The sequence below is a fragment of the Aythya ferina genome (genome assembly GCF_964211825.1).
Source record: "Aythya ferina genome assembly, chromosome: 4".
Taxonomy (NCBI): domain Eukaryota; kingdom Metazoa; phylum Chordata; class Aves; order Anseriformes; family Anatidae; genus Aythya; species Aythya ferina.
The window spans coordinates 73,864,445-73,888,265 of record NC_140300.1 but is presented as its reverse complement, the minus strand read 5'-3'; the positions used below and the strand labels follow the sequence as shown (position 1 = coordinate 73,888,265).

At 38.2% G+C, this 23,821-nt stretch overlaps 1 protein-coding gene across 3 annotated transcripts; it reads right to left on the bottom strand.

Moving 5' to 3' along the window:
• Positions 1 to 3,610: 3,610 nt before the first annotated feature.
• On the bottom strand, positions 3,611 to 21,658 carry AP1AR (adaptor related protein complex 1 associated regulatory protein). Of its 3 annotated transcripts, XM_084518555.1 has the most exons (10): positions 21,319 to 21,658; positions 17,048 to 17,096; positions 15,357 to 15,383; positions 14,464 to 14,489; positions 13,535 to 13,631; positions 12,682 to 12,780; positions 9,450 to 9,511; positions 8,289 to 8,362; positions 7,343 to 7,471; positions 3,611 to 5,982 (listed from the first exon to the last, which is right to left on the bottom strand). In XM_084518555.1, exons 1-10 carry the CDS (start codon positions 21,393 to 21,395, stop codon positions 5,717 to 5,719), a joined length of 906 nt encoding a protein of 301 aa, XP_084374681.1. In that variant the 5' UTR covers positions 21,396 to 21,658; the 3' UTR covers positions 3,611 to 5,716. The 3 variants fall into 3 exon arrangements, with proteins under 3 accessions (XP_084374681.1, XP_084374683.1, XP_084374682.1); XM_084518556.1 differs by lacking the exon at positions 12,682 to 12,780 and having other exon boundaries at positions 4,965 to 5,982; positions 21,319 to 21,621; XM_084518557.1 differs by lacking the exons at positions 14,464 to 14,489; positions 15,357 to 15,383 and having other exon boundaries at positions 13,535 to 13,660; positions 17,044 to 17,096; positions 21,319 to 21,530.
• Positions 21,659 to 23,821: the final 2,163 nt, after the last annotated feature.

Genomic DNA, 23,821 nt, shown 5'->3' with positions numbered 1-23,821 from the left:
CACCACGCCACCAGCCACAGCGCTACCAGCTTCTAAAGCCATTGGCTGGTTGGCTTTTTATGTGATTTTGATCTGAGTCTTCCTACTCTATAATTAGACAGTGGCAAATAGCCTGCAAGAACAAGCTGTCTGGAAAAAGAACATGAAAACACAGCCTGAAAGAAGCGCTTTCACAAAAGCTTTTATGTGAAGTCAACCTCTCATCTAAAATGCATGGGATTTCTTAAGTTCACAAATTAGGCTCATGTCTGAGGGAAGAGGGAGTGTTTTACATTTCCAGTAAACAGCACTCTTCCCATTAGCGCTCTTAAATGATTTTAGATTACATGCAAGTTCTTGTTTCGTATCACTTGGACTTCAAAAACCAGCACTGTTACCACCACTGGGCAGTATTGTTACACAATTTCTGGTCAGTGGCCCTGTCACACAGGACATTTGCACGTGTCTCCACTCATATTCATTGCTTACATTTTTCTGTGTTGTTATCTACAGGGAAAAAACCTCAGTCACAACTTTTCAAGTGCAGTACATAAACAGCAGTGTCTACAACCTACTTACCATCTTCCGGCTGTTCTGCAGAGGTCACAGTGCTGTCTCAGTACGCTTTGTACACGGAGAGGGGGGCTCCATGCCTAGCCATAGACCCAGAGCGGTGCAATCTGTAGGCACATCTCCAGGAGCCAGGAGAAAATACTGACCTGAGGAATGGGAAACAAACAGAGGTTTCCAAACCTCACATCGTTTCTACAACTATGTTTACCTCGGGTAAGAATCAACACCAAAATATGCATTAAAAATGAATTTTTCTTGAGCTGTACTATCAAGAACTAGCACAGCCTCTCACGGCACTGAGGATCACAGAAAAAATAACAAAAAGGCTTAGTGCTGATTCCCTCCCAAAGCTGGAATATTGTTACATATACACAACCCCCAAACAGTACTGTAGAAACAAATTAAAAATTATCAATTCTATGATAGATGTCAACCAACAAGATATTGGAAGGGACGTGTTGTGTTGCAGATACGCACACATCTGATGAATGCCTCTACTGCATACCAGTTATTAACGTGTCTGGTAACAGAAGAAAGTATCAGTGGCATGTTCTCAATAAATCTGCACAAATTGCAAGAAATTTCAAGACCTTAGGAGTGCTGTTACATAAAGCCATTATTAAATGTAATTTCACATCTAAAACAAAAAATACTTACATCAAAAAACAAAACAAAAAGAAGGCCAGGCAAGCATAAGGAGAATGGATTTTGACAATGATTTTTTTTCATCTTACATACATGTTTCTATCACAATTTCCACTCTCTGTATTATGCAGCAGAATCGTTTTGTGCTGTTTCAATGAACTTTCAAGCCTCACTGTCATTAAACATAGTCAAGCTCTTTCAGATAAAACACTCAGTGAAGGAGAATCAGCTGCACAGATTAGAAAACATCTGGATTACTTTCAATGATTGCATATAATGTAGAAGTAAATTCAATCGTCATTTTAAAATCAAGGATTATTGCACATGCTTTAGTAACGTGCCAAAGTCAACATCTTCGAGTCTATTAAAGTGATTGCAAAAAACTATAGAGCTTTTTGCATGAATCATACTGTTGGAACAGAGAATAGCAACACACATGATGAAAAAATGTTAGCTAGGAAACAATCAGCCACTCTTTGATAAATTTGCAATAGTTTCCATAGAGGTCCCAGCATTAAAAAAAAAATAAAAAAAATAAAAAAATAAATCAAGAAATGCCATAGGAAAATAACTCATTAGCAAACCAAAAAGCACTGTATTTAAAAAAAAAAAAAAAAAAAACAACATTTTGAAAATGAGAAGGTTTGGAAAAGGATACATAGCCAGCAGACTCTTATTGAGAAGATAGTTGACCATGATTCTTTGGATTAAATGGATGAAAATAAAAAATATTTAAGATCCATTTTCATAATATGCAGGCTCTATAGCATCATCTGTAGGATCATCTATAACAGCTTTCTTTATAATGTAGCCAAGGGTCTATTTCATTGTAGAAGTTGGTGTAAAGTAAAACAATGATGTAAAAACCCATTTTCATTTAGGAAAGGCAGCTAGATAACTTGTTGTTCTTTGGTAAATACTCTCTCCAGAGTCTGATCCTTCAGTTCACAATGATTCTTCCAATGTTCTTTACAAATAATTTATTAGGGCATCACATAATCCCCACATTTTGAGCAAAAAGACCTGACCTAGTCTTCCATTAAATTGACTGCACAAGTGACAGTTTTATCCTATTGACTTGAATCAAAGTTATAGTTGACATTGTCAATTCATAAGACAACCTCTGGATAAAACATCTTGGACATACCTAGATTACAAATAAAATTTACCTACAGTTCAGATTAAGTGGATTCTGAGTAGAAGACCTCATATTCTGAATATTAATGGAGTCACTCAGCTGTTTACAAAAATATGAAGAGGGTGGGGAACATATCTGGCAAGAGCTTTTTAATTAAGAACACAGTATGATGTTTAATTTTACTACTACTACTACTACTTTTAGGTTATATGCTCAAGTCTCTTGTTCCAGTTTGGGCCAGAGGGAAAAAGAAGTTATGCACCTACAATAGAATGCCAACGTCAAAGTGTCTCAAGGTGTGTAGGAGGCTACATAAAGCTGCCAACTGAAGTCACACAGCAACAATAATAGAACTTCCCCTTCACAGAATTTAGCTGATATAATGAAGACGCTTATTTTGTCTTACAGATGATCAGTGTGAATTCTCCTGTCTACCTCCTTGATTGCCACACACACCCCTGCCTAGAAGTTGCCATTAGTCATATATTGTTAATTTAGAATTACTTAGAATTATTGTTAACTAAGAATTACATGTAATTGGGCTGGCTAACATTTTTTTGGGGAGTTTTCTGTAATTTTTCACTTGGAGCTATCCCAGAGTTCACAATTACAGAATACTGAAAGACTGCTCTGAAACACTAACTTCATGCCTAATCAAGCAACTCTGAACAGACTGCCCAGATAATCACGTCAAATGATTTCATGTTTGGTAATGGCACATTAGCATAGAAACATGCATAAGCAGGTGAACAACTTAATAAAAAACACTTCTTCCACATCAGTAAATATTATAATTAAAAACATACAAAAAACCAAACCAACACAACTCTATTGCCCATATACAGACACAACCAGCAGACAATTAAAATGGTGTACTAAATAAGACAGAAACGAGAACAGGGAATCTGCTTGCATTACACAAGCACGTTTATCTTTCCTTCCTCTGAAGCATCATGGTTGAGCTGCCTCTTTCTCACAGCAGGGCTCCACACTCCAGGTTTCTCAAATCCTCTATTACTGCAACTTGTCAGAGCTTCCTTTCCAAAGCAGCAAGTCTCAATGAAGGGCTGTTCATTCGCAGGAATTCAGTGGTTAAAGACACAGCTAATTTGTTCAACCTTCCATTGTTACCTGAGGTAATTTTAGAAGTGCAAGAGGATCCTTCCTGGTGCAGAAATAATTTTTGGGGAACACTTAGAGATTCATATTCATATACTGCTCTTACTGTGTATGACACAGCGGGCACAAAAACAGCAGAGGAAACACTGCAAAATATAAGACTGACTGAAAATTTTAATTAGTTTTAAGTTTGTACAGAGATATATATTTTACAGTACTGTTGTGTTGTTTCATGTAAGCTGTTTACATCATTTTTAATCTCTTAAATTTCCACAAATATTGACCATATTTTAAATCACTCAGTGGGATTCACTGAAAAGCAGATTGCTATTAACCATGGCTACAGAACATGCACAGAACAGATCTTCGGTTGGAATTACAGCTTCAGCCCCCCCCCGCCCCCAAACGCTTGCTCATTCTACAAGCAAGCATCAGCTATAGTGTACTTCCTTGAAGCATGGTCAGGACAGGTCAATCTCATGTTCACTGATCAGGAAAGTTAGTGATCACTGCAGGATAATTGTACAGTTTCAGCAGGATTAAAAAAAAGAAATGTGTTATTTACACATCAAGAGAGTTGCCTTCATTTCAGTAGGAATATATTATATGAGTAAACATCAGAAGTTACACGGTAGTAGCATATGCCAAACCAAAAATATACATTTGTGTACAAATTTTTAAAGCATATTACAGGCATTGCAGATGTAGATAATTACGTTAAAATATTTTCAATGACATAGCTACAGTTTAAATTAAGAACTGGAATATTATCAACAAAAGATTTATCTGTTCTTTAGTGTTGATCTATACATATTTAATCCAAGTGTGTAGTATTTTGTTATCAAGAAGAGGACCACACTGTAGCAACTCTAACATTACATATGATCTCAGATAATCTAAAACCATTACACAACTCCTACCAACAAATTCAGCTCTTCTAACGATGCAGCTGTTACTACTGAACACAGTATTCTGCTTTTATTCCACAACAGTGAAATAACACCCTCATCCCGCTTTTTTCAGGGAAAAAACAAGATAGCTAGACAAAATAACGCTAGTAGAGTATGGCTATACTGAAACCTTGGGGAAAACTTGAGATTTACAACTGTTTTGCACACTCCCTTCAGTGAGCTTTTTTTAAAAAAGTGTAACTTACATAAAAACAAGGGGGGAGACCACACAATACATTACACCAGATCTGCAGTACCTGAACACCTGCTTAAATTTCAGCCTCACATTATCAGTACTAACCATCCAGTTTTGAGGCACAGGAGAGCTAGAGCACTTAAATAGACTATTTTGTAACTTGAAGGAAGATGTATATTTTTCTTAATGCTGTATAGAAGTTCAGACTCCCAGTTTGCTCTGAAAGCATTGCTTTTCAACAGCTGTTCTTATCAAGCTGAATTACAACTCGTCCACAACGTAAAGAATTTTAAAAAACATGTAGTAACATGCTAATCTGCTGGGGAGAGGGGTGGGTGGGAAATCAAAGCTTTGGTCCTCACAGTTCTCCACTAGATGATGGTTAAAATTTCTGATTTAAAACAAAAGATTTTGATTTTTTTTCCTCTATCTAGGCACACACTATGCCTGGCATATTATACAAGACAATAGCTTACCTAACCTAATGATTTATACTATGTTTGTTGAGGTTCATTGTGCTTTGCATGAAATAATAATAAAAAAATAAAAGAAATGGAAAGAAGACAACACAAGGCTAGAGAGAATAAGACAGAAAACTGCAATTCACCATGTGAGAAATTTGTTTTTACAGCTGGCTAATTACACCCTATAAATAGCTGAAGAACAAGTCAAAGAGCACGTATTGGAAAAAAGATATTTTAAAAATTATCTCTATATTCAAGTATTAGATAAATTATATAAGACTATTTCACAGATAAATGTTAGGCCAATGATGAATTTTAAAAACAAATCAGTAGAAACATCATCCAGAAAAAAAGGCTAGTTAAAATATAGATATGTCAAGCTATGAAGCTTAAATTAGTGCAGATAATTTTATATTAAATCCAGATATCCTGAAATATACACAATGGAATCATCCCAGTTTTCACAAAAGTTTAGAAGGTAGATGATAAAATTGCACTTAATTCTGAATTAATTCAGATAGCAAGTCATTCCCATTCCTTGCTGATCCATTTATAAGAAAGAGAAGAGAACAGTTTTATAAAAGAGCAACACATTTTTGTACATTCTATTTCACTTTTAAACATTTGGTCATAAACGAGGGCCACAGTTTCACTATCTGTCCTGCTGATCGGAATCAGATATCCTCATATCTGATGTAGACAAATCTAATACAGGATTTACAAATCCAGCATATTCTGAATTGCCATTATCATCCATTTCAGCACTAACAAAATCATTCTCCCACTCCAGTCCATTCGAATCATCAGAGGCTGAAGCTGGATTACTTCCTGTCTTCTTGCTATTAAATTTTAGTGCTGCCCGGAGTATATCTTCTTCTGTTTTTGAGCGTTCTCTCACTGGAATCATTCTGTTCATGCCTGCAATTTAAGACGTTTATGAGAACATCATAATTGAGAAGCATACCTTAAAGTTTGTGTTAAAACATCAGAGGAAACAAGAATCATTTAGAGATCCAGACTCAGTTAATTTCATTCCTGAGTATCACTTTTTTTTTTCCTTCATTCCTAAGCATCACATTTTTTTTTCTCCCTTGCTGTTGTTATTCACGTTAAGTCAATAGTTTGCAGCCAGCTTTGGCCCAAATAAATGCAACAGCTAGTGACGCTGCTTTACAGAGTTGTGAGGAAGCCAGAAAACACTGTGAAACTACTTGGTAGCAGTGTTTACTTCTCCTGTATGTGAAGCCTGCTGCCCTCCATTATGTGCACATGAATACTGCTATGAATAGTACTATCTACTATGCTCAAACATCTTCAATCCACAATCCTATTACAGTACTACCATTAGACGTGTAAAATGGTTATACACTACCACTAGCAGCATATAATCGTGCCCAGTTCAGGATCCAGGCATTTCATGTTAAGAACCCTCTTATTTGGACAACAAGAGCTAATAGCTCTTGCCCACACTAGATGAAAAAAGAAGCCAGGTATTCCTAGGAAAATTTGTGAAAGTTAAATCATTCTGGTTCAGAAGCCTGTTTTGACATGTTAGTGCTCTTGACAGTGCCAAATATTTGAATCATGCACAAACTGTCAGGAAAACACAGCATATTAAAGCCAAAAAAAAAAAAAAGTTGTGTGGTGGTTAAGAGAAATCCTAGCTTATTTTTGGTGAGCTTTTCAAAGTCAATGTCCCCAAATTTGGCTAACTTTGTTTCAAAGACAGGGGCTTTTGCAGATTTACTAAAAAGAACAGGAAAGATCTACAACGAACAGCTGCAAGGATAGTTGGGATACTCACCTAGAATGCAGACTTAAGAAAGTTTCCAGTAGGAGTTACAATCAAAGTAAATTCTCTTAAGCAAACAAAAAACCCGACCAACTAAAACACCACCCCAGGAAACATCCATAATGTTTTCTGAAATACTTCAGTCAAAGATGAGTGACCAATTTCTGTACTTTGAAACAATAAAGAATGAACTGTTCCTGTTGCTACTAGCTCACAAGAGGGCAGCATTTCTTTACAGTTAGTTTTGTTGTGGACTTACTCTACAAGTCAGTTGAATTTAATGGAAGAGAAAAAAAAAATCATTGAAGGATCCAAAGAAAAGAATTATTAGACAGATAACCACATTTGTCAAAATAAGCAGCTTTCTAGCTAAAAATCATTTAAATTCTAAACCACCTTCCCTTTGTAAAATGACAAATTTACAATCAACATAGTGGTAACTGTCAGCATTTCTGACTTGTAAATTGAGAATGACAGAACGTATACCTTCTTCATCTTCCCACTCTAAATCTAATGAAGTGCTGTCATCATTTCCACTCATCGATTTTGTTTTGGTCATTAAGTCACAACTGCTCTCCGTGTTTGGCGTCAGCACGGTAGCATCAGATGAAAGTCCTATATGGAGGGAAAAAAGTTCATAAACATATTTGAATCTGACATTTAACATGGAAAACTGAACTTCCAAAGAAAGTTTTCATTGCATTTATCTCCTTTAAACCTCATTTGAAAAAGGACTTCATTCATCACTTCAAGGAGTACACAGTAGCTTTTTAATAGTCAACACAATGAAGATATTACACGAGGACATTTAGTCACACTGTCTAATTAGAACTGTAGAGGAATTCTGTATGCAGTATGCCTGACTTGCGTGAAGACTTACAGACCACCAAACTTACAAATATAATGGTTAATAAAATTATTTTCCTATTAGCTGCTAGTGAAACTTTCAAATCTAGGCAGCTAAACCTTCTGTCACAATTAATTAGAAAAAAGTTAACCATTAGTTTAATTCTAATTATTTTGCTACGAAACAGTTAAAGAAAGCTACACACATACGTCTGCATCTTTAAAAAACACTTGGGTTTTACAAGAAAAGTTCACTGCATGGATGTTGCCTCCACAGAATTGGAAAGCCTTAGTAAAACAAAACCCATGCATGGAACTTGTTTGCTTGCAGAACTTGCCTTTGAGAACTGGAATGGTTGTAGTTGTATTTGCTGCGTGTTTTGAGCCACTGACACACATGGGATTAAAGAGGAAAATAAGTTGCTGATTTTTTTAATACGTGTGTGTATGTATGTGTGTATATATATAAAAAATATACATAAATAAAATACATATAATAATGTTTATTTGGGGGGGGGGGGAGAATGATGGTGTTCCTCCGAGTCACTTAATATTTAAAGACATACACAGGAAAGGGAATACTTACTGCTACTTCGAAAAGCTTCATACTGGAATTTTGAATTTCTCAAGAAAGAATCAAAATCTTCTTCTGCCACAGAGCTATAAGAACAGTGCAAGTTTTGTTTTTATAAAAATTTATAAATTTATAAGATTTATAAATTGCTAAAAACACCATAAAAAGAGATATTAATCCACACATCCTGTTTGCACACTTTTAAAGAAACTTCTCATATCCCAGTCCCTTTCTATGCTACAAAGTGCATACACTTTTTAAAAAAAAAAAATCCACAGGATGGCTTTCCATTTTTACCGATCACGTGCACCCGAGTTTGAACTTCTGCTCAATTTTCATTAGTAATTTCAGCTAAAAATGAATTGTCTTGATATCTGCCATAAAACAACACTTCTCACTCTGTCATTAGGAATAATGCCTCATTAACTTTCCTATATTTAAAAAAAATCAACAACTCTGTATTCATTTCTAAAACCCAGCTAGTTCCTACGCATTCATAAACCATTTTGACAGTCCCTTTCCTTACTGTACTTCACTCCTCTAACTAAAAATCCCTTCTATTTCCCCTTCTCTTCCATTAAAAACAGACTGACTAGAGCTTTTTCTAAACTCAAACACCGTTTCACAGTAAACATTTTTGTACTTTGTAAAGAGAACTAAAATATTCATGAAGAAACAGGCAGAATACATAAATCATTCCATTCCTGATTTGGTTAATGTATACTTATACTGAGCATTTCAAACAGGGTTCTGAACAATAAAAATATTTGAAATTAACTGAGATTTTACATTTAAATATATTTTTAATATAAATACTAGATTTTGCGTAAACACACATATATACACACATATCCCTGTGATTCTAAGAGATATGATGTATAAATAGATGTGTGTTAGTAGCTGGGAACAGGTTTGATTTTGTACGAATCAGCTGAATAACTACAACAAAACCCAGGGTGAATGCAATCAAACCTAAATATTTGCAGATTAATGGCAACCAACTTGCATTCAGTAATTACTTGGTGTGAACAAAACTGCAACAAATCAAAACAATTCTGACTTAGAAATGCTGTGTACATAAGTTTTGAAAAACTCTTTCTTGTGGGTGGGAGGTGAGAAACAGCAGTAAAAACAGTCACAGGTCACAGTTATTATTAACATTCTATATCTTACCTTTGATAGTCTCCATTATTAACAGCATGTGCTCTCTGTGTTATCCTTTGCTGTCTACGTTGCTATTGAAAAAAGTAAATTGTTGAAAATGCTGAATGCAGTCACTCAGATGAATACACCCAATTGCCATTCTCTTAACTGCAGCATTAGAAAGAGCATTGTCCCAGTCTTTGGAGAAGTCCAAGTATAACTAAAGACTAACTTTTATTTAAATAAAGATCATATTTTAAGATACTGAAGAGAGCGTTAATGCAAGTAGTATTGCTTTTAATCTTTAAGATCTCTGCATTTAAAAGAAGGTAGTTTTGTGAATAAAACTCATAAAATTCATACTCATAAAATTAATGAGTTGTGCACAAATGATCAATAAGCATCAATTTGTCTAGAAATACGTGAATACTGCTTCATTCACAATTAAATCTGTTCTCTTCTGTACCTTTTTCTCTTCTCAAGCCACATGTATTTTCAACATCCAACTAACACCTGGGTTACGTTTGATTTGTTTTGCTCTGTGTGGAAGAATGACAGCCTACCATTTTAAAAAGATTTTCCTTGAGGTCCTTTTATCTCTACATGAAGCAATACTGCCATCTCCTCTGGGTGTCTGTACCAGCTTCATTTATATTAGTTAAAACTTTATTGCCTTGCTGGACCAGAAGTATTAATTCTTCTACACTCTTAGTGCTTTCATGATATCGCTAGGGAGAAACAGTTAGAAAAATGCAAGATGCAAGCCAAAAAACGCATTCATTTTGTAGTCATAAGAGGAAGAACATATATCATGGAAGTAGGGTTCTGCTGCTTCTCAAGTTGGGGTTTAACAACTTAAGGTTGTCTTAAGTTTCTTTTCCCTGCCTTGAAAAAAATAAAAGTGTAGGAACTGGGTACATCAGCTATGAGGAAAGGTAAATCAGTTATGAAGCGGTACTGTAGTCAGTGTGTACTCACCCTGACTACTGCAAAGGCTAGGATAAAAATCAACAAGCTAGCTTTATAGACACACCTGACATAACTAGCTACCATGTTTTATGAAAAATCTGTTCTCAGCCTTAATGGATCTGTCCCTGCAAAAGAAAAACGGGGTGCAAGTAAACCAGGTTTTTTAGTGTCAGCTTTAAACTTCAACCAACAGTTGCTCTTAGCTGGGGAAACAGTCTTTTTTGAGATATTTGATCAGCTACTATTCTAAATTCCAGGATGACGATGGCTTTGTTTATCGGCACTTTCCCTCGCAGGTATTACGAAAAAGTGTCAGAATAAGCAGACTGAAACCAGTAAGGAAAGCATAGAAGGATCAGAAATATCACGTAGCATTGGTGGTTACAGGCAGGAATACTTAGACAAGCCGGGAGAAAGAGCCAGGAATTTGGCACCAACATAACTAGCAAGTCTGGAAATAAATCAATTACCGATATATGCCTTTTAAAATTCATACACCCACATAGCTTCCCACAAATTATCTACCCATTTTGCTGGATCACATGCAAATATCTAGCGCTGTAATTTCCAGGATACATATATATTAAAAATTGCTGCTGTTACATTACTTGACAATTAGTATGGCAACATCAGCAAGCCAAAATAGTTTTTAAAGGGATGCCACATTTCCAATGAAAAACCCATTTTTTCATTTAATAGACTTTTGCCCATAAACAGAGAAGACACCAGTTATGTATTCAAAAATGGATTCTAGCTGATCTAGAAAGGGGTTAAGTGTTTATATATACACATCTATGTAAAAGCTTCCTTATAATCCTTATGGGGTTTTGCAGTGGATTATTTGTGAAGGGGGTAAGCGGTATTATTTTTACAAGAGATGAAAATTAAAGTCTCCATAAACACTTTCTGTTGTAGGTTCTGCCTAAACGAGGTGCATATTAAAAAATACCAAGAGAAGGAAAATAACATTTCTCACACAGAACTTCTGCAGAGAAATTAAAGCCTCAAGCATAAATCAAGCTACTTTTCCTGACTTTATATACACCAAAAGTGTTAGAAAAAGATAGAAACATGGGAAAGAGTCAGAAAGAATTAACCTCCCCACCCCAAATGGCAAGAGGATGGAAAGAGAAATCTAAAGTGAGACCTGAGCTATACTTAGTAACATCAATATTAGATGAAAACTGAGTCATCGGTACCAGTCTGCAAATAGCAGCTTTCAATTCATTCACTTCTGAATAGAGACAAAACACACAAGTGAAAGATCTTGCCTATATCTACTGTAGAATTCCTTTTTTTCCCCATACGTCTAATTCTGAAAGTTTAGAAATTTACTCTTAATTGAACAAAAACCACGTCTAGCAGACAGTTACCTCGAACATGCTACATTTTCAACCATACATGTTACAACATGAACAGACAGTGAAGCTTTGAAAATGTTCTTTTTAAAATACACATTTCTGGCAACCTGAAATCTGTGTGAGAACACATTTAATAGCTTATTAAGATGCTGAAATATTAAACGCACTGTTATGTAATTCTTTGAACTGCAACATGAAAACACTCTGTAATAAGTGCTGTAAGGAAACTAAACAATAACTGTTTTCAGAGAACAGAACGTCAAAATATGGCTTTTGTTTTGCTTGACTAAGCTCCAAAAACATAGATACCAGACATCTAAAGGTAGGCACAGTTAAATACTCAAAAGAATACTTATGGCTGGACTTTGGCTACTACACGTACAATCACAAAATGATAGAACAATTTAAGGGTGGAAGGGACCTCAGGAGGTCATCTAAGTCCAACCTCCTGCTGAAAGCAGTAAATTCAGATGATTCAAATGCTTATCTTCATGTTAGCACAAACCACAGAGACAGGGAACAATTATGTGCAAATAAATGTGTGTATTCATTTTATAAACCTAAATGATGTCATAATGTGTGCTTAATTTTAGGATTTTTAGTTAGGAAATCACCACAGATCTCTTTACATTAAAGATCAGTAATTTCTATATAATGTTAAGGAATCTGTTGAGCTAATTCTAGATTAAAAATCACAGATTTCATTCAAAAATTTATATTAGTTGTTATAATCTGTTTCAAACAATTGTAATGATTTTCAGCTATCCCAATCAGATGTACTTTCAAGTAACGTATTTCTTTCTTTAATGGAACTTACAAGCCACAGCAATTTCCTCATTACATTTCCTGAGATGTAAAGGATATTAGGAAAGTCTGCATACATAAAAACAGAAGAGAAGCTCTGATATATATTGGGGTCTTTTTCCCCTCACCTCCAAGAGCTTTTTCTGCTTTGCTGCCCTGGCTGCTTCACGTTGTGCAGCATATAAAGCCTCTTCTTCTATTCTTAACTTCTCCTCTTGTAAGGCTAACTGTATATAAACAAAATAGTAATGGTTAACAAAAGCAGAACCTATCTATCTTCCTATGAACAAAATTGTAAGTTCAATAAATCAAAAGAAGAACTACTACAAAAGAAAAATAAAATAAAATTGATTCTAGTTAAAACATTTTTCTTTATTAACCGGATCTAACAGCTTCCCCCCACCAAACAACCCAAGAAATTTAGATAAAACATTATCATCCTATTGAATAATCATTACTAGTGAATTGCTGTAAATGCATGATTGCCTCTCATTATGGACTACCCAGTGAAAGACTTCAAACTTCAGCTGTTTATTTCATTGCTACTTTATTAAAAATATCCTCATTTTCTGTTGCATTCCCCATCATGTTCCATTAATTACTGCAACACTCTGATTCAAAACTGAGAAATTGTCTTTTCCTTAAGCTCTGAAAAAAATCTGAGCTCACGAAAAGCTGAATGAAATATACTTCGCATTTTGCCTTTCATACAAAGAAAAGATGGTAAAAATTTAACAGATCTCAATAAGAGAGCCAGACTATTCATTTCATTCTTCAGCTGTGAAGTTATTAAAAAGAAGCAAAATTATGATGCAAACTTGGTTGCAGAGCAATCTCTCTGGGTATCTTGTTGACTAAAAATGCCAAATGATGAACAAAACCTACATTATTCATGTGAATGAAATCTTGTGTTCATGGTTGATCTTAACTACATAAAAAAGAAAAACTACCCACACCATACTAGCTACCATAACTGCTTACCTCTGACTGAAGTTTCATATCAACAGCTTTTTGCTTTTCAGCAATGGAGTCATAATGCCTCTCTTTCAAGTCAGCGATTTCTTCATCAGTCAACGGTCTAAGAAGCATGAGAGAAAAACAAAAAGACTAAGCATTATTTACTCATGACAACCCTAAGTTGCAAAAGTAATTTAAATGTATCCACAGTCTTTCTTTCTTGACTTGCCCTTTAAAGCAAATTCAACAAGCTGTGCATTTGGCCTGCTACTCCTGAGCCCAGTTCCAAAGTTCCAGTTTATTTGAGATAATGCTGTCCTGCCTTTCCCTTATAAGGCTTTTTTTTTTTTTCATTTTATAAAAAAAAAAAAAAAAAATACCCTCAAAACATCATTTGCTAACAGAACTAACAGAATAAAATGGTTAAACTGTCATGGCTGTGTAAATCTCACTTTTTCCTTATTTGTTCAGGTGCCCTAATTGCAATTTGTTCCCCTTTCATTTGTTGCCTAATTTTATGTATGTAACAAACAACAATAGAAGAGTATTATAGTAAAACTATAATGTCTGCTGTATTATTTTTCTGGGACTGCTGACAGGGAACAACATTTTGAGAATCGTCAAACTTAAGTAATACAGAACATCTAGAATTAGGCAAACAAAGTATGTAATTCAGTGCTTTCATACATTTCCTATACAGCAGGCCTCTAAGTTTCTACTGCTTACATAAATATTACCATGATCACAAAAAAATAAAAAAATCACTGAAGTTGCAGCCCAAATGCCTGTGTAATTTTAAAGGCAGCTCCTGTGTAATTTTAAAGGCAGCTCCCGAGAACAAGAATAAAGACTCTTTACAATGCACTCAAGAATGGATTTTGACATGAAGTCTCAACAAATTTAATAATTTAATAGGAGAGCAGAGGGAGAGACCCTGAATCTTGATGTCTTACCTGTGACTGCTTCCTGGACTTTCCCCCTGTATATTTAAAAAAAGAGAAAACAAAAACACTGATTTTTAGAGAATCTCATTAGTCAATCAATTGTAAGAGAGGAAAAGTGCACAGTATGAAATGAGTTTATCCCATAATATATATATATATATATATATATATATATATATATAAATAAAATGTATTTTATAACTGGGGAGAAAAAAATCCTCCCTTACACAGTTTTAATTTGGAATTTCAAAAGATCTTTATCACGTAATCAACCAAAGTGGATGACTAAGTAAAACAAATAAGTACTTCCAACTGAAAATAAATATTCCAGTTGTGTATTTCAGGAACCACGCAACTAGCCTGTGTGTTCTTAAATACAGATCAGGGTATTGAAAATACATTTTCCCTTACTATTAGGGATCTATATTCAATTCATAGTGAAGTTTTAAGGCCAACTGGTATTATTCTGAAGCAATCTTCAGCCAGTTTACCCATAACTGTCAAGACAGTACTGCTAAAACATTCCTTAGCAAAGCAACTCATGCCCATTTACATATTCAGAGAGCAATTGCTGAGTCATTTACAAGAGCTATACCAGAAGAAAATTCTCCTTCAAGGTTTTTTTTGCTTATCTTTCTGTCTTGCTAATACCTTTAGTGGTCTCTTCCAAAAAGCATTACCTCCTATTCTCCCCCAAGACAGATTTCTCTCAGCTTTTCATCTCTCCCAAAGCATTGAATATTCATTCCTAGTGCAAGCAAAACCCAAAGTAAAAAACTCCAGCAACTTAAATCTAAACAAGTGTACACAGCGTGAAGTAGGAGGAAGATACGGATCTTGCAACCGCACGTTGTGTGAGTGCACTGTACTAGCTGGTTTCACGTTACGATGCAAGTACCTACCTCATCACTTTCCACGAGGTTCTCAAACTGCAGAAAAGAAAGCAAACAATCTTTACAATCCAATATAATTAGTCATTAAACACCTGAGGTAAATATCATCCTTAATGTGATTGTAAAAATACTACTCCAAGTGTAATACAGGGACTGTAATGCTATTTGAAACCTCCTCCTTTCTGAGGAACTACTACTGCATTTAGAGTAGGTCTTATCTTCTTATGTAGGTTTCTTTTCTTAAAACTTCACATTCTCCTAAAAAGAAGAGTCAAACTTTCACTACAGTTTATGTGAGGGCCCTAATCAGAATGAAATTTGTTTGGCTTATACGATTGCTAATAATTCCATGCATCTGAAGCATTATAATACAAGCAGTGAAAGGAATGGTATGAGCATTAAATATACCACAGCACACATTCAATTTAAAAAGCACACAATGTGAGAGGTATGATGCAAGTAACTTCCCCCCTGCATGGCAACTGTGATGATGATCAGAAAGTATTTGAAGAAGTTTTTAATTTACAGAAAACATAAGGTTACTTTCTGTGAATTTTAGAATTCACAGAATTCTAAAAACAAACAAACACACGCCCCATACCCCAGCTTTGCACATAAGATACTAAAGGTCAATAAAATGATGTAATGCTTTATGGTAGGAAGACAAAAAAAAAAAACCAAACAGGTCTAGATCACCTTGCAGCATTCAAGCTGCATGAACTCATACAGCAGAAGTTGAACTATCACGTAACACCAAACAAAGCAAGTGAAAATTCTCCATACTGTTTTTATGATAGTAATCATAAACACAGCCAATATATAAAACATGGACAGCACCTACAGCGAGAGTCCTTACTGACCTCTGTATTGACTAACTGCTGTAAGCAGAGTATGAGGAAGAACTTGAGGGGAAGACAGAACCTTCTTTTCCCTATCATATCACTGCTGCAGGAACACTCTCACAACTGGAAACTGCGTGCTAAAAGCAGATTTCCCCCACTCTATATTTGTCCCTTTTCTTGAAAACCAAAGCAGCAATTAATTACTGTTATTCTCAGTAATGGGGACATCTGAAAGGTCTAGGACTTTCAGACTGTAAGAAACACCAATGAAAGTAAATCAGGTTATTCTGAGAATCTCACATCATACAACTTAACCTGACATTACCCTTGCCAAAAAGGGGTGATATTCAGTAGCCAAGTGGTATGTAGTGAACAAGAGGGACTAGAGTGCATCTAATTATACAGTAACCTCAGCAGATTCTAGCTTTTCATAGAATCAGAATCATGATCCCACAGTCAAGAATTAAATATCCTGCACTTGCCAGCAGAAAAGGAAAATTACTCCTAGCACAGCAGGGATGAAAGACACGATTGACAGACTTTGGAATGCTCTGGCGGTGAGTATCAGGTGGGTACAGATTCTTTATGTCAGATCACAACAGATGGCTTTTCTTTACAAATGATAAATTAAAGTGAGATGATGTATTAAGGTTCTGAGGTACCACAAGAACTACAAACTTGCCACCTAGTACTGCATCAATTCAATCGAGATTACCCTAGAATATTTAGTGTACCTAAACTGCAAGTAAATATTAAAGGCATTGCTAGAATTCATTTTTTTCCCCCTAAAACAAACAAACAAAACACCCAATTCCCTCCCCCCATAAAAAAAAAAGGGATGGAAGTGTAAGCACTCACCTCTATAGTGAAGTGTTCTCCTGTTGCACATGTTCTGAAATATTTTGATCTGTAAAAACAAGACTAGAGTTACTCTACAAAATAGTCATTGTTCCAATTCAGGGCAGAAGAAAAACAAATTTGATACTTAATTTTAAATAGCTTGTGCAACATTTAAATGTAAAAGGAATATAGAACCTTCACTTACTGAACACGTTTACTTGTCTCCCTGTGCTCTGCATTGCTATGAGAGCACAGGGGCAAAACATTTAAACTTCTTGTACAGAACTGGAGAAAACAGACCCAAATGAGAAAAATCACTTATCAGCATGATGGACTTGACATTGCCAGGCACTGAGCATCTCTGCAATACCTTTAATAATACTTGTCTTGAAAAAAAATTATTACGGACTAATTTTGAAAGCCCTTCTGTCCATCGTGGTACTTAAAAGTCTATGAGCATAGCATCTTGGACAATGTCAACGTTGAACAATGCACCCTATTTTGACAGCTTGATGCAGCTGGAAGGTTGACCTTCTACTTCCCCCATACCCACAGAAGCATGACCAACCATCTTAAGAGCAACCATCAGCCTCTGAGAAACGTGTCTACAGAGAGGTAAAGACAATGCTTCCCAGCTAGAAAACCAGATATTCAGAGTCTGGAATTTTATACAGGGAATCAGTCTCCTTAATCCTTAATCTACCTCAGTGTTATCCTTTGTAAAAATAAACAAATGCCAATGCAGTATTGAGTTACCCCAATCTATTTTACCCAGTGAAAGAGGTTTGGCTGTTATCCAAAAGTAAATTCAAAGTGGTGCTTCAGTAAAACATCCATTTCATCTAACTTTTGTAAAACCAGAGTTTCCTAGTGCAATTTCTCACCGATACAAGGAATAAATCTAGGGCCTCTGGCATTTCTATACTTGTAGCATAGATTGTTCTGCACTTGCAATCAACACCTACTGCCACTTTACTGAAAGCAACACGCTGGCCAAAGCCTGAACTACTTTAATCACATCATATTTCATCCCCATCCCATTTTCCTTTGGAGGTCAGTCAGAACATGCCTCTTCTAGCAAACTGCAACCTGCTTCAGCATGGACTCCCGGTCAACCCTTCCTTTTATATAGGCCTGTACCTTGCAATGCAGAATTGGCCCTAAAGAATCACTTCTAGTTGATTCACTGCTATGAAACTGGCAGTGAATGGACACTTTATTTCATGCACTACATCTTCATTGTAACTGGGACACCTGGCATGAACACTTGAAGTAATTTCACTCTTATTTCTGTAAGATTTTGGCGTGCAGGAGCCAGTACCATTAGGAATCTGGTTTAGTAAGATTGTTACACAAAATTGTTTTAGGACCATGTGTCTTCCAACAAAACTACACCCCTGGTTTACAGCATCAGGGCTGATGAAAACATGCTCGCTTATTTCAGACAGATGAGCTGCAGTCAGATTAGTTGCAAGAATTGCACAGTAAACTGATGGAAAACTAAGACAATGCAGTGTGAGCTTACTAAACATAGCTACAAATATACCAACAGTGGTGACACTTCAGGGAAGATCTGGGGTTCCTGCTACCTGCTGAACAGGGACTCAGTAACAGACCTGATTCTGCACAAGAGCTGGAGCCCTGAAATCCCAGAGTGACCAAGGACAGAAGTGGAGACATCAGCTTTATCCCTACACACTCCAACTTCAACTGGAATAAAATATTAAAATGCTTGCAGCTTTTGTTAGTCTCATTTAAGCTCTACTTTCTCTTTATTTTATAGAACAGACTTTAGAAACACACAGGTTTTAAAAGGCACTAGGGAAAGCAGTTTGGCTGGTAGGCCATGGGACCTACAGAGACCATCAGGTCAACCTTCAAGTTCTAAAGCAACTGAAGACACTGACTCCAAACCACTCCATTAATATATATGTACCTTAATCTCCATTTACACATGGAAAAAATCACAAAAAAAATAGCATTTAATGTATTAAAAACAATTTTACCTCATGTCATGATTTTTTTTTCCCCCACACTAGTGGTGAAAGGGGTTGTTTTGATTTTGCTACATTTTGTTTTGTGATAACTATCCCTCCTATCCCCCCCCATCTAAGCAAACAAATATACATGGTGTCTACATTACTTATTCTTGTATTTACTTATTTTAGCTGTCTTTTTCTAAGAATCCTTACAGTCAAACATCAGGACAAAGTGGCAATGACCTACTTTCTAATTATGGCTGCAGCTTGTAGTATTTTAAGCAAAAGTATTTCAGAGAAGCATAAGGACAGTCCCTAAAAATAATGAAGAGCTACCAACAGAAAGTTTGTTTTTACAGAAGGGTGATCTTAAACTATACCAAAGACGACTCTCATGTTTTATTTCTCTCTACATGTGCTCAACACGAACTCTAAAATCACTGCAACAACTCATACACAAATCCCCAAGTATTTGAACACAATTTAGTGTCTTGCAGGTCTTGGAAACACTTATTAAAACTATATTGTTAATTATTTAACTCAAAATTTACTTCTTCTAGTTAGATCTTTGAGCACCAAAGAACAATGAATTTCCAGTTTCAGAGAAAAAAACAAATCTGAGTGACTAAGATAATCACAATTAACTTGATAAGCTATATTGTGCTGTTCAAGACACAGCCGGATCTGCAGAGTTTGGTAGCAATCTAGCTTTTAAACTTAGGAAACTTGCTATAACAAACATTTTACAGTTTTGTTTTTAATGCAATTCCCCGTCTCTCCCTCCATGCCCTTCAGAACACCTGAATTGCTCAACACTACAGCGCCACTCCATAAACTACCAGCCCAGGCAGAAAACAAAGGTCTATTGAGACATACTCTGCCTGACTGCAAGATGTAGCACTGATGATCTTTTTCTCATAAGCTGCTTACAAATATATGATATTCCAGTTTCAAAGTTTAAAAGAAAATCCAAACAGGAGACCCCCCATCAGAAAAGTCTGTTTCCTCAACTACCATTTCGTTTTGCTGACGCTTCTTAAAACCCTTCACTACAGGCAACACCTAAAGGAACATAGGTAGTAATTTAACATTACAGCAGCAGACAATAGTTTATTTCACTGCTAAGGAGAGTCTGATGTTGGACTACCAGAAGGAATATATGCAAATCTGAGAAGCTAAGCCATCATGGCAAACAACCTTTTCCCTTGAGGGAATGCTCCTATGAATCCTTCATGAATCCCCCACAGCCTAAGACAATGTCATTTCTCTCAATTCTGTGCATCCGCATTCATATGTGCCACTGAGAAAGCCACACAGGCATTAACCTGGTAGCCACGTGAAAGGCACCAAAACACACAAAGTCTGCCAACTTTCTCATCAATCTCAGTGAGAGTTTGCTGAAGTTTGCTGGAGAATACAAGGAAGCTGAGCGTGGCAGGAAGCTAACCAGCGGTACTTCATGAATCCGACATGCACCCAAGCCAAACACCAGAGATGCTGCTGCAAGAAATGATGAGCATACAAGAGCAGCAAGCCAACAAGAAAATATACATGTATTTTTCAATTTCCAACCCAAAGTAATGCAGTATTGTAAACATACAGGAAAAAAAAGTAATAAGGAAAAAAAACATAGGCAATAGTCACTTTAGAGCAGAGTGCAAGATACAAGATAGCAGCATATCTAGCAGCTGCTGTTAAGCAAAGCCAATCCTCTGCCTGTGTGGACTCTGCCTCCTACCCCATGCCGGGCAGTCAGCTGAAGGTAGCAGGGCAGGAAAACCAACCAGAAACCAAGCACAAACCCACCAAACCTCACAACCAAACCCGTCAATCCCAAGGGTACGCAGGCTTTGCAATCACTGCCCCCGGATGCTAGAAACAGACTGTGAGCCCAAGCCATAGGATCACCAAAACACCACGTGCAGAGCCAGAGCCTATCAAGCTCTGTCTTTCCCTCTTACAGGGCAAGGCACGGCTGGCTAAGCGACACCACACAGGCACCCCAAACACCCCCGGTTATACCCAAACAGACCCCCCCTACACCCACCCTGCCGGGAGCAGCCCGGGCTTTGCCCCCTTCCCCTCCGGGGCGACCCCCGGGGTCCCTGCAACAAAATGGGCGCCGGGCTCCCGCTCGCCCCTCACCTCTCCCAGCCCCCCCGGCTGTGCCCCGGGCCAGAGCCCGGCTGCGGGGAGAGGAGGAGGAGGAGGAGGAGGAGGAGGAGGAGGAGGAAGAGGAGGAGGAGCAGGGCGGAGCCGGCGCCTCCCCGCCCCGGGGAGGGCAGAGGGGGAGCGGCGCTGCCCGCTTACCCTCCGCCTCGCTGGAGCCGGCTCGCTTCCCTCCGCAGGAGCGGCCCGCAGCACCACCGCGCCCAGCAGTTCCCCATCGCATCCTGGGATCTTCCTCCTCTTCCTCCTCCTCCTCCTCTTCCTCCTCCTCCTCCTCCCTGCGGGCCGCCGGCGCCGATTCAAACAGCCCCAGCGGCCGCGCCGGCAGGGCGGCGGGGAAGGAACAAAGGGGCGGGCTGGGGGCGGCGAGGAGGAGGAGGAGGAGGTGGAGGAGGTGGAGGAAGAGGAGGAGGAGGAAGGGGAGGAAGGAGAGGAGGAGGAGGAGGCGGGCGGAAGCGCCGTGCCGGCTGCGCAGAGGCCTGCACCGCCCGCCCCGCGTTGGCACCGCCCTCGGCGGCACCGTCCCGCCCCCCGGCGGGCCCCGAAAAGTGCTGGTTTTGCACCAAAAAGGGGAGGGGGAGAGGCGCTGTCACCTGTGGAAGGAGGCGGCTCGTCCCCAAAAGGTGTGCCCCTGTCGCGGAGGGGAGCAGGCGACGCCTCACGGCCAGCTGCGCCGTCACACACCACAAGCGCGACCCTTCTTCCTTTCCTCCTGTTTTCATTTTGGCGTGAAGAGAAATATAACAGGCTGTGAAATCCTGTGAAATCCTGCACTTTGGCACACGGTCACTACAGTGTGTCAATATTACAAATGCATCAAAACCAAAAATGTAACCAAACAACAGCAAAAATCACCACCCCCTTCCCCCTCCCCCCAAAACATCCACTTCTGTAATTTCAGTCATGGAAACATCACCAACCTGCCTCAGCCCTAACTTCTCCCAGTTGGGTATGCCATTAACAAAAAAATATTAGACGGCCATGTAAAAGCCAGTACCTACCACAGGCTGCCTGTATTTGTCTCACTGAGGTTTAGCTACAAGAGCCGTGAGGGATGGTTCTGGCAGCGACCACGGCGCCTGAGCATTTCTGGCAAATGTAGAAAAAATCAGAACTGGCCCTGCATTGACATGCTCTAGGTGAACGTTTCTGAGAACTACAGTGAGACAAACAATGCGTGGAGGGCACACCGCACATCCACGTGTTACTCAGTGTAACAAGGTAAACGATATATAAAAGAAACGCTATTGCCCCACACTGAAAGGGTCCCAAATCAACACTGACAGAAATCATATCAGATTGTACTCTGCTGCAAATACCCTAAATGTCTACCTTACACAGTAGATATTTGAAAAATGAAACCTATCTGGTTATTTATTGGTTTAGATACAGGGCTGTGCTCACTGTAAAACTGCCAGTTTAATTTCCAGGAAAAGCTCTTCTAGCCAGTGACTTTAAAACTCTTCTGCACTTTTCTTATTAACCCGTTTCCTGTGGTCATGGAAGACCAGAAGAGCTGATGGCAGTATGGATTTAAAAGAAAAAATACTACAGGTTTCCAAAGGCCGGTATGAAAATGCATTGCCAGCAATCACACTTCTGAGGAGAGGAATTCATCTCAAGGCTCCTGTTGGCTATGGGCATCACAACACAAAAGAGAAAAAGGTTTCCCTTGAATTACTAAGAGTGAACTCAGTAAATGTCATTCAGATACCAACCGAGTGGCTGTCAAACATACCTGAAGCACTGGTACCATTAGATTTAGCAAGCTGATACCTCACTTTCTCTTCACCACCTTCAGTTTGTCTGGCTCCACATTGTAGCACCACAGCAGAACACATCATGCTAAGTGAACACTGAAGTTATATATACAAAAATTATGATCAGCCAAAACAAACAAACAAAACCCAACAACAACAAAAAAATAGTGACCTGTAACCAGAAGAAATTGTTGCCCTCTTTTAAGTCAGTTGCTGATGAAAAAAGGCAAATAGCATTACTAGTGCGTATGCTGCCACAGCAAGGAGGAGGCTGGAGTCGCCGATTACTAAAGATCCCACTGACACTGGACGTTTTCCATAAGTGAGAAGAGCTGGATTCCCACCTCGTCTGGTCCACCAGCCCAGCCCACCAGCACCCATCCCAGCTCAGACCAGACGGGCTCTTGCTCGGTTGGCTGGGTAAGACAAATGTGCCAACGTACCAGGGACACCTAGTGCCAAACCCTGCATCATCTCATTGATCTTCCATAAACATATTAAACCCAAGGGGTGCCAGACTGATACCCAGAGCACTGCATTCTTGAAAAGCCTTTGGTTTCTTCTCAATTTAAACCTCAAGACAGCAAATACAGCCAGAGACCTATCTTCTGCTTCTTCCTTGGTCTCTGAGGTAGGCTGTTCAAGTGCCATTCAGTCACCTTTCTCATAAGTTGCTGTACTCTTCTTGCTGCTGATGAAGGTACAACCAAAAAGAGAGTTTCTGCCCACAACATTGCCCTGAGGTTGCACCTAGCCTTCCCTGTAACAGGCAAAGTGATATTTAATGTACAGTCCAAACAAGCTAACCTCACCTGTGTGATCACTGCAGCTCTTCATGAGGGAGGGCGTACGCTGTAAAAAGGTACCATACGGATACTGCTGAA

Excerpts from the sequence above, each read along its gene's own strand:
- AP1AR (XM_084518555.1), bottom strand. The coding sequence starts at position 21,395 with ATGGGGAACTGCTGGGCGCGGTGGTGCTGCGGGCCGCTCCTGCGGAGG. Across the intron at positions 14,490-15,356 it reads ACCTCGTGGAAAGTGATGAG|GGGGAAAGTCCAGGAAGCAG; the intron begins GTAGGTACTTGC and ends TTAAATATACAG. Across the intron at positions 5,983-7,342 it reads AGAGTGGGAAGATGAAGAAG|GCATGAACAGAATGATTCCA; the intron begins GTATACGTTCTG and ends CTTAAATTGCAG.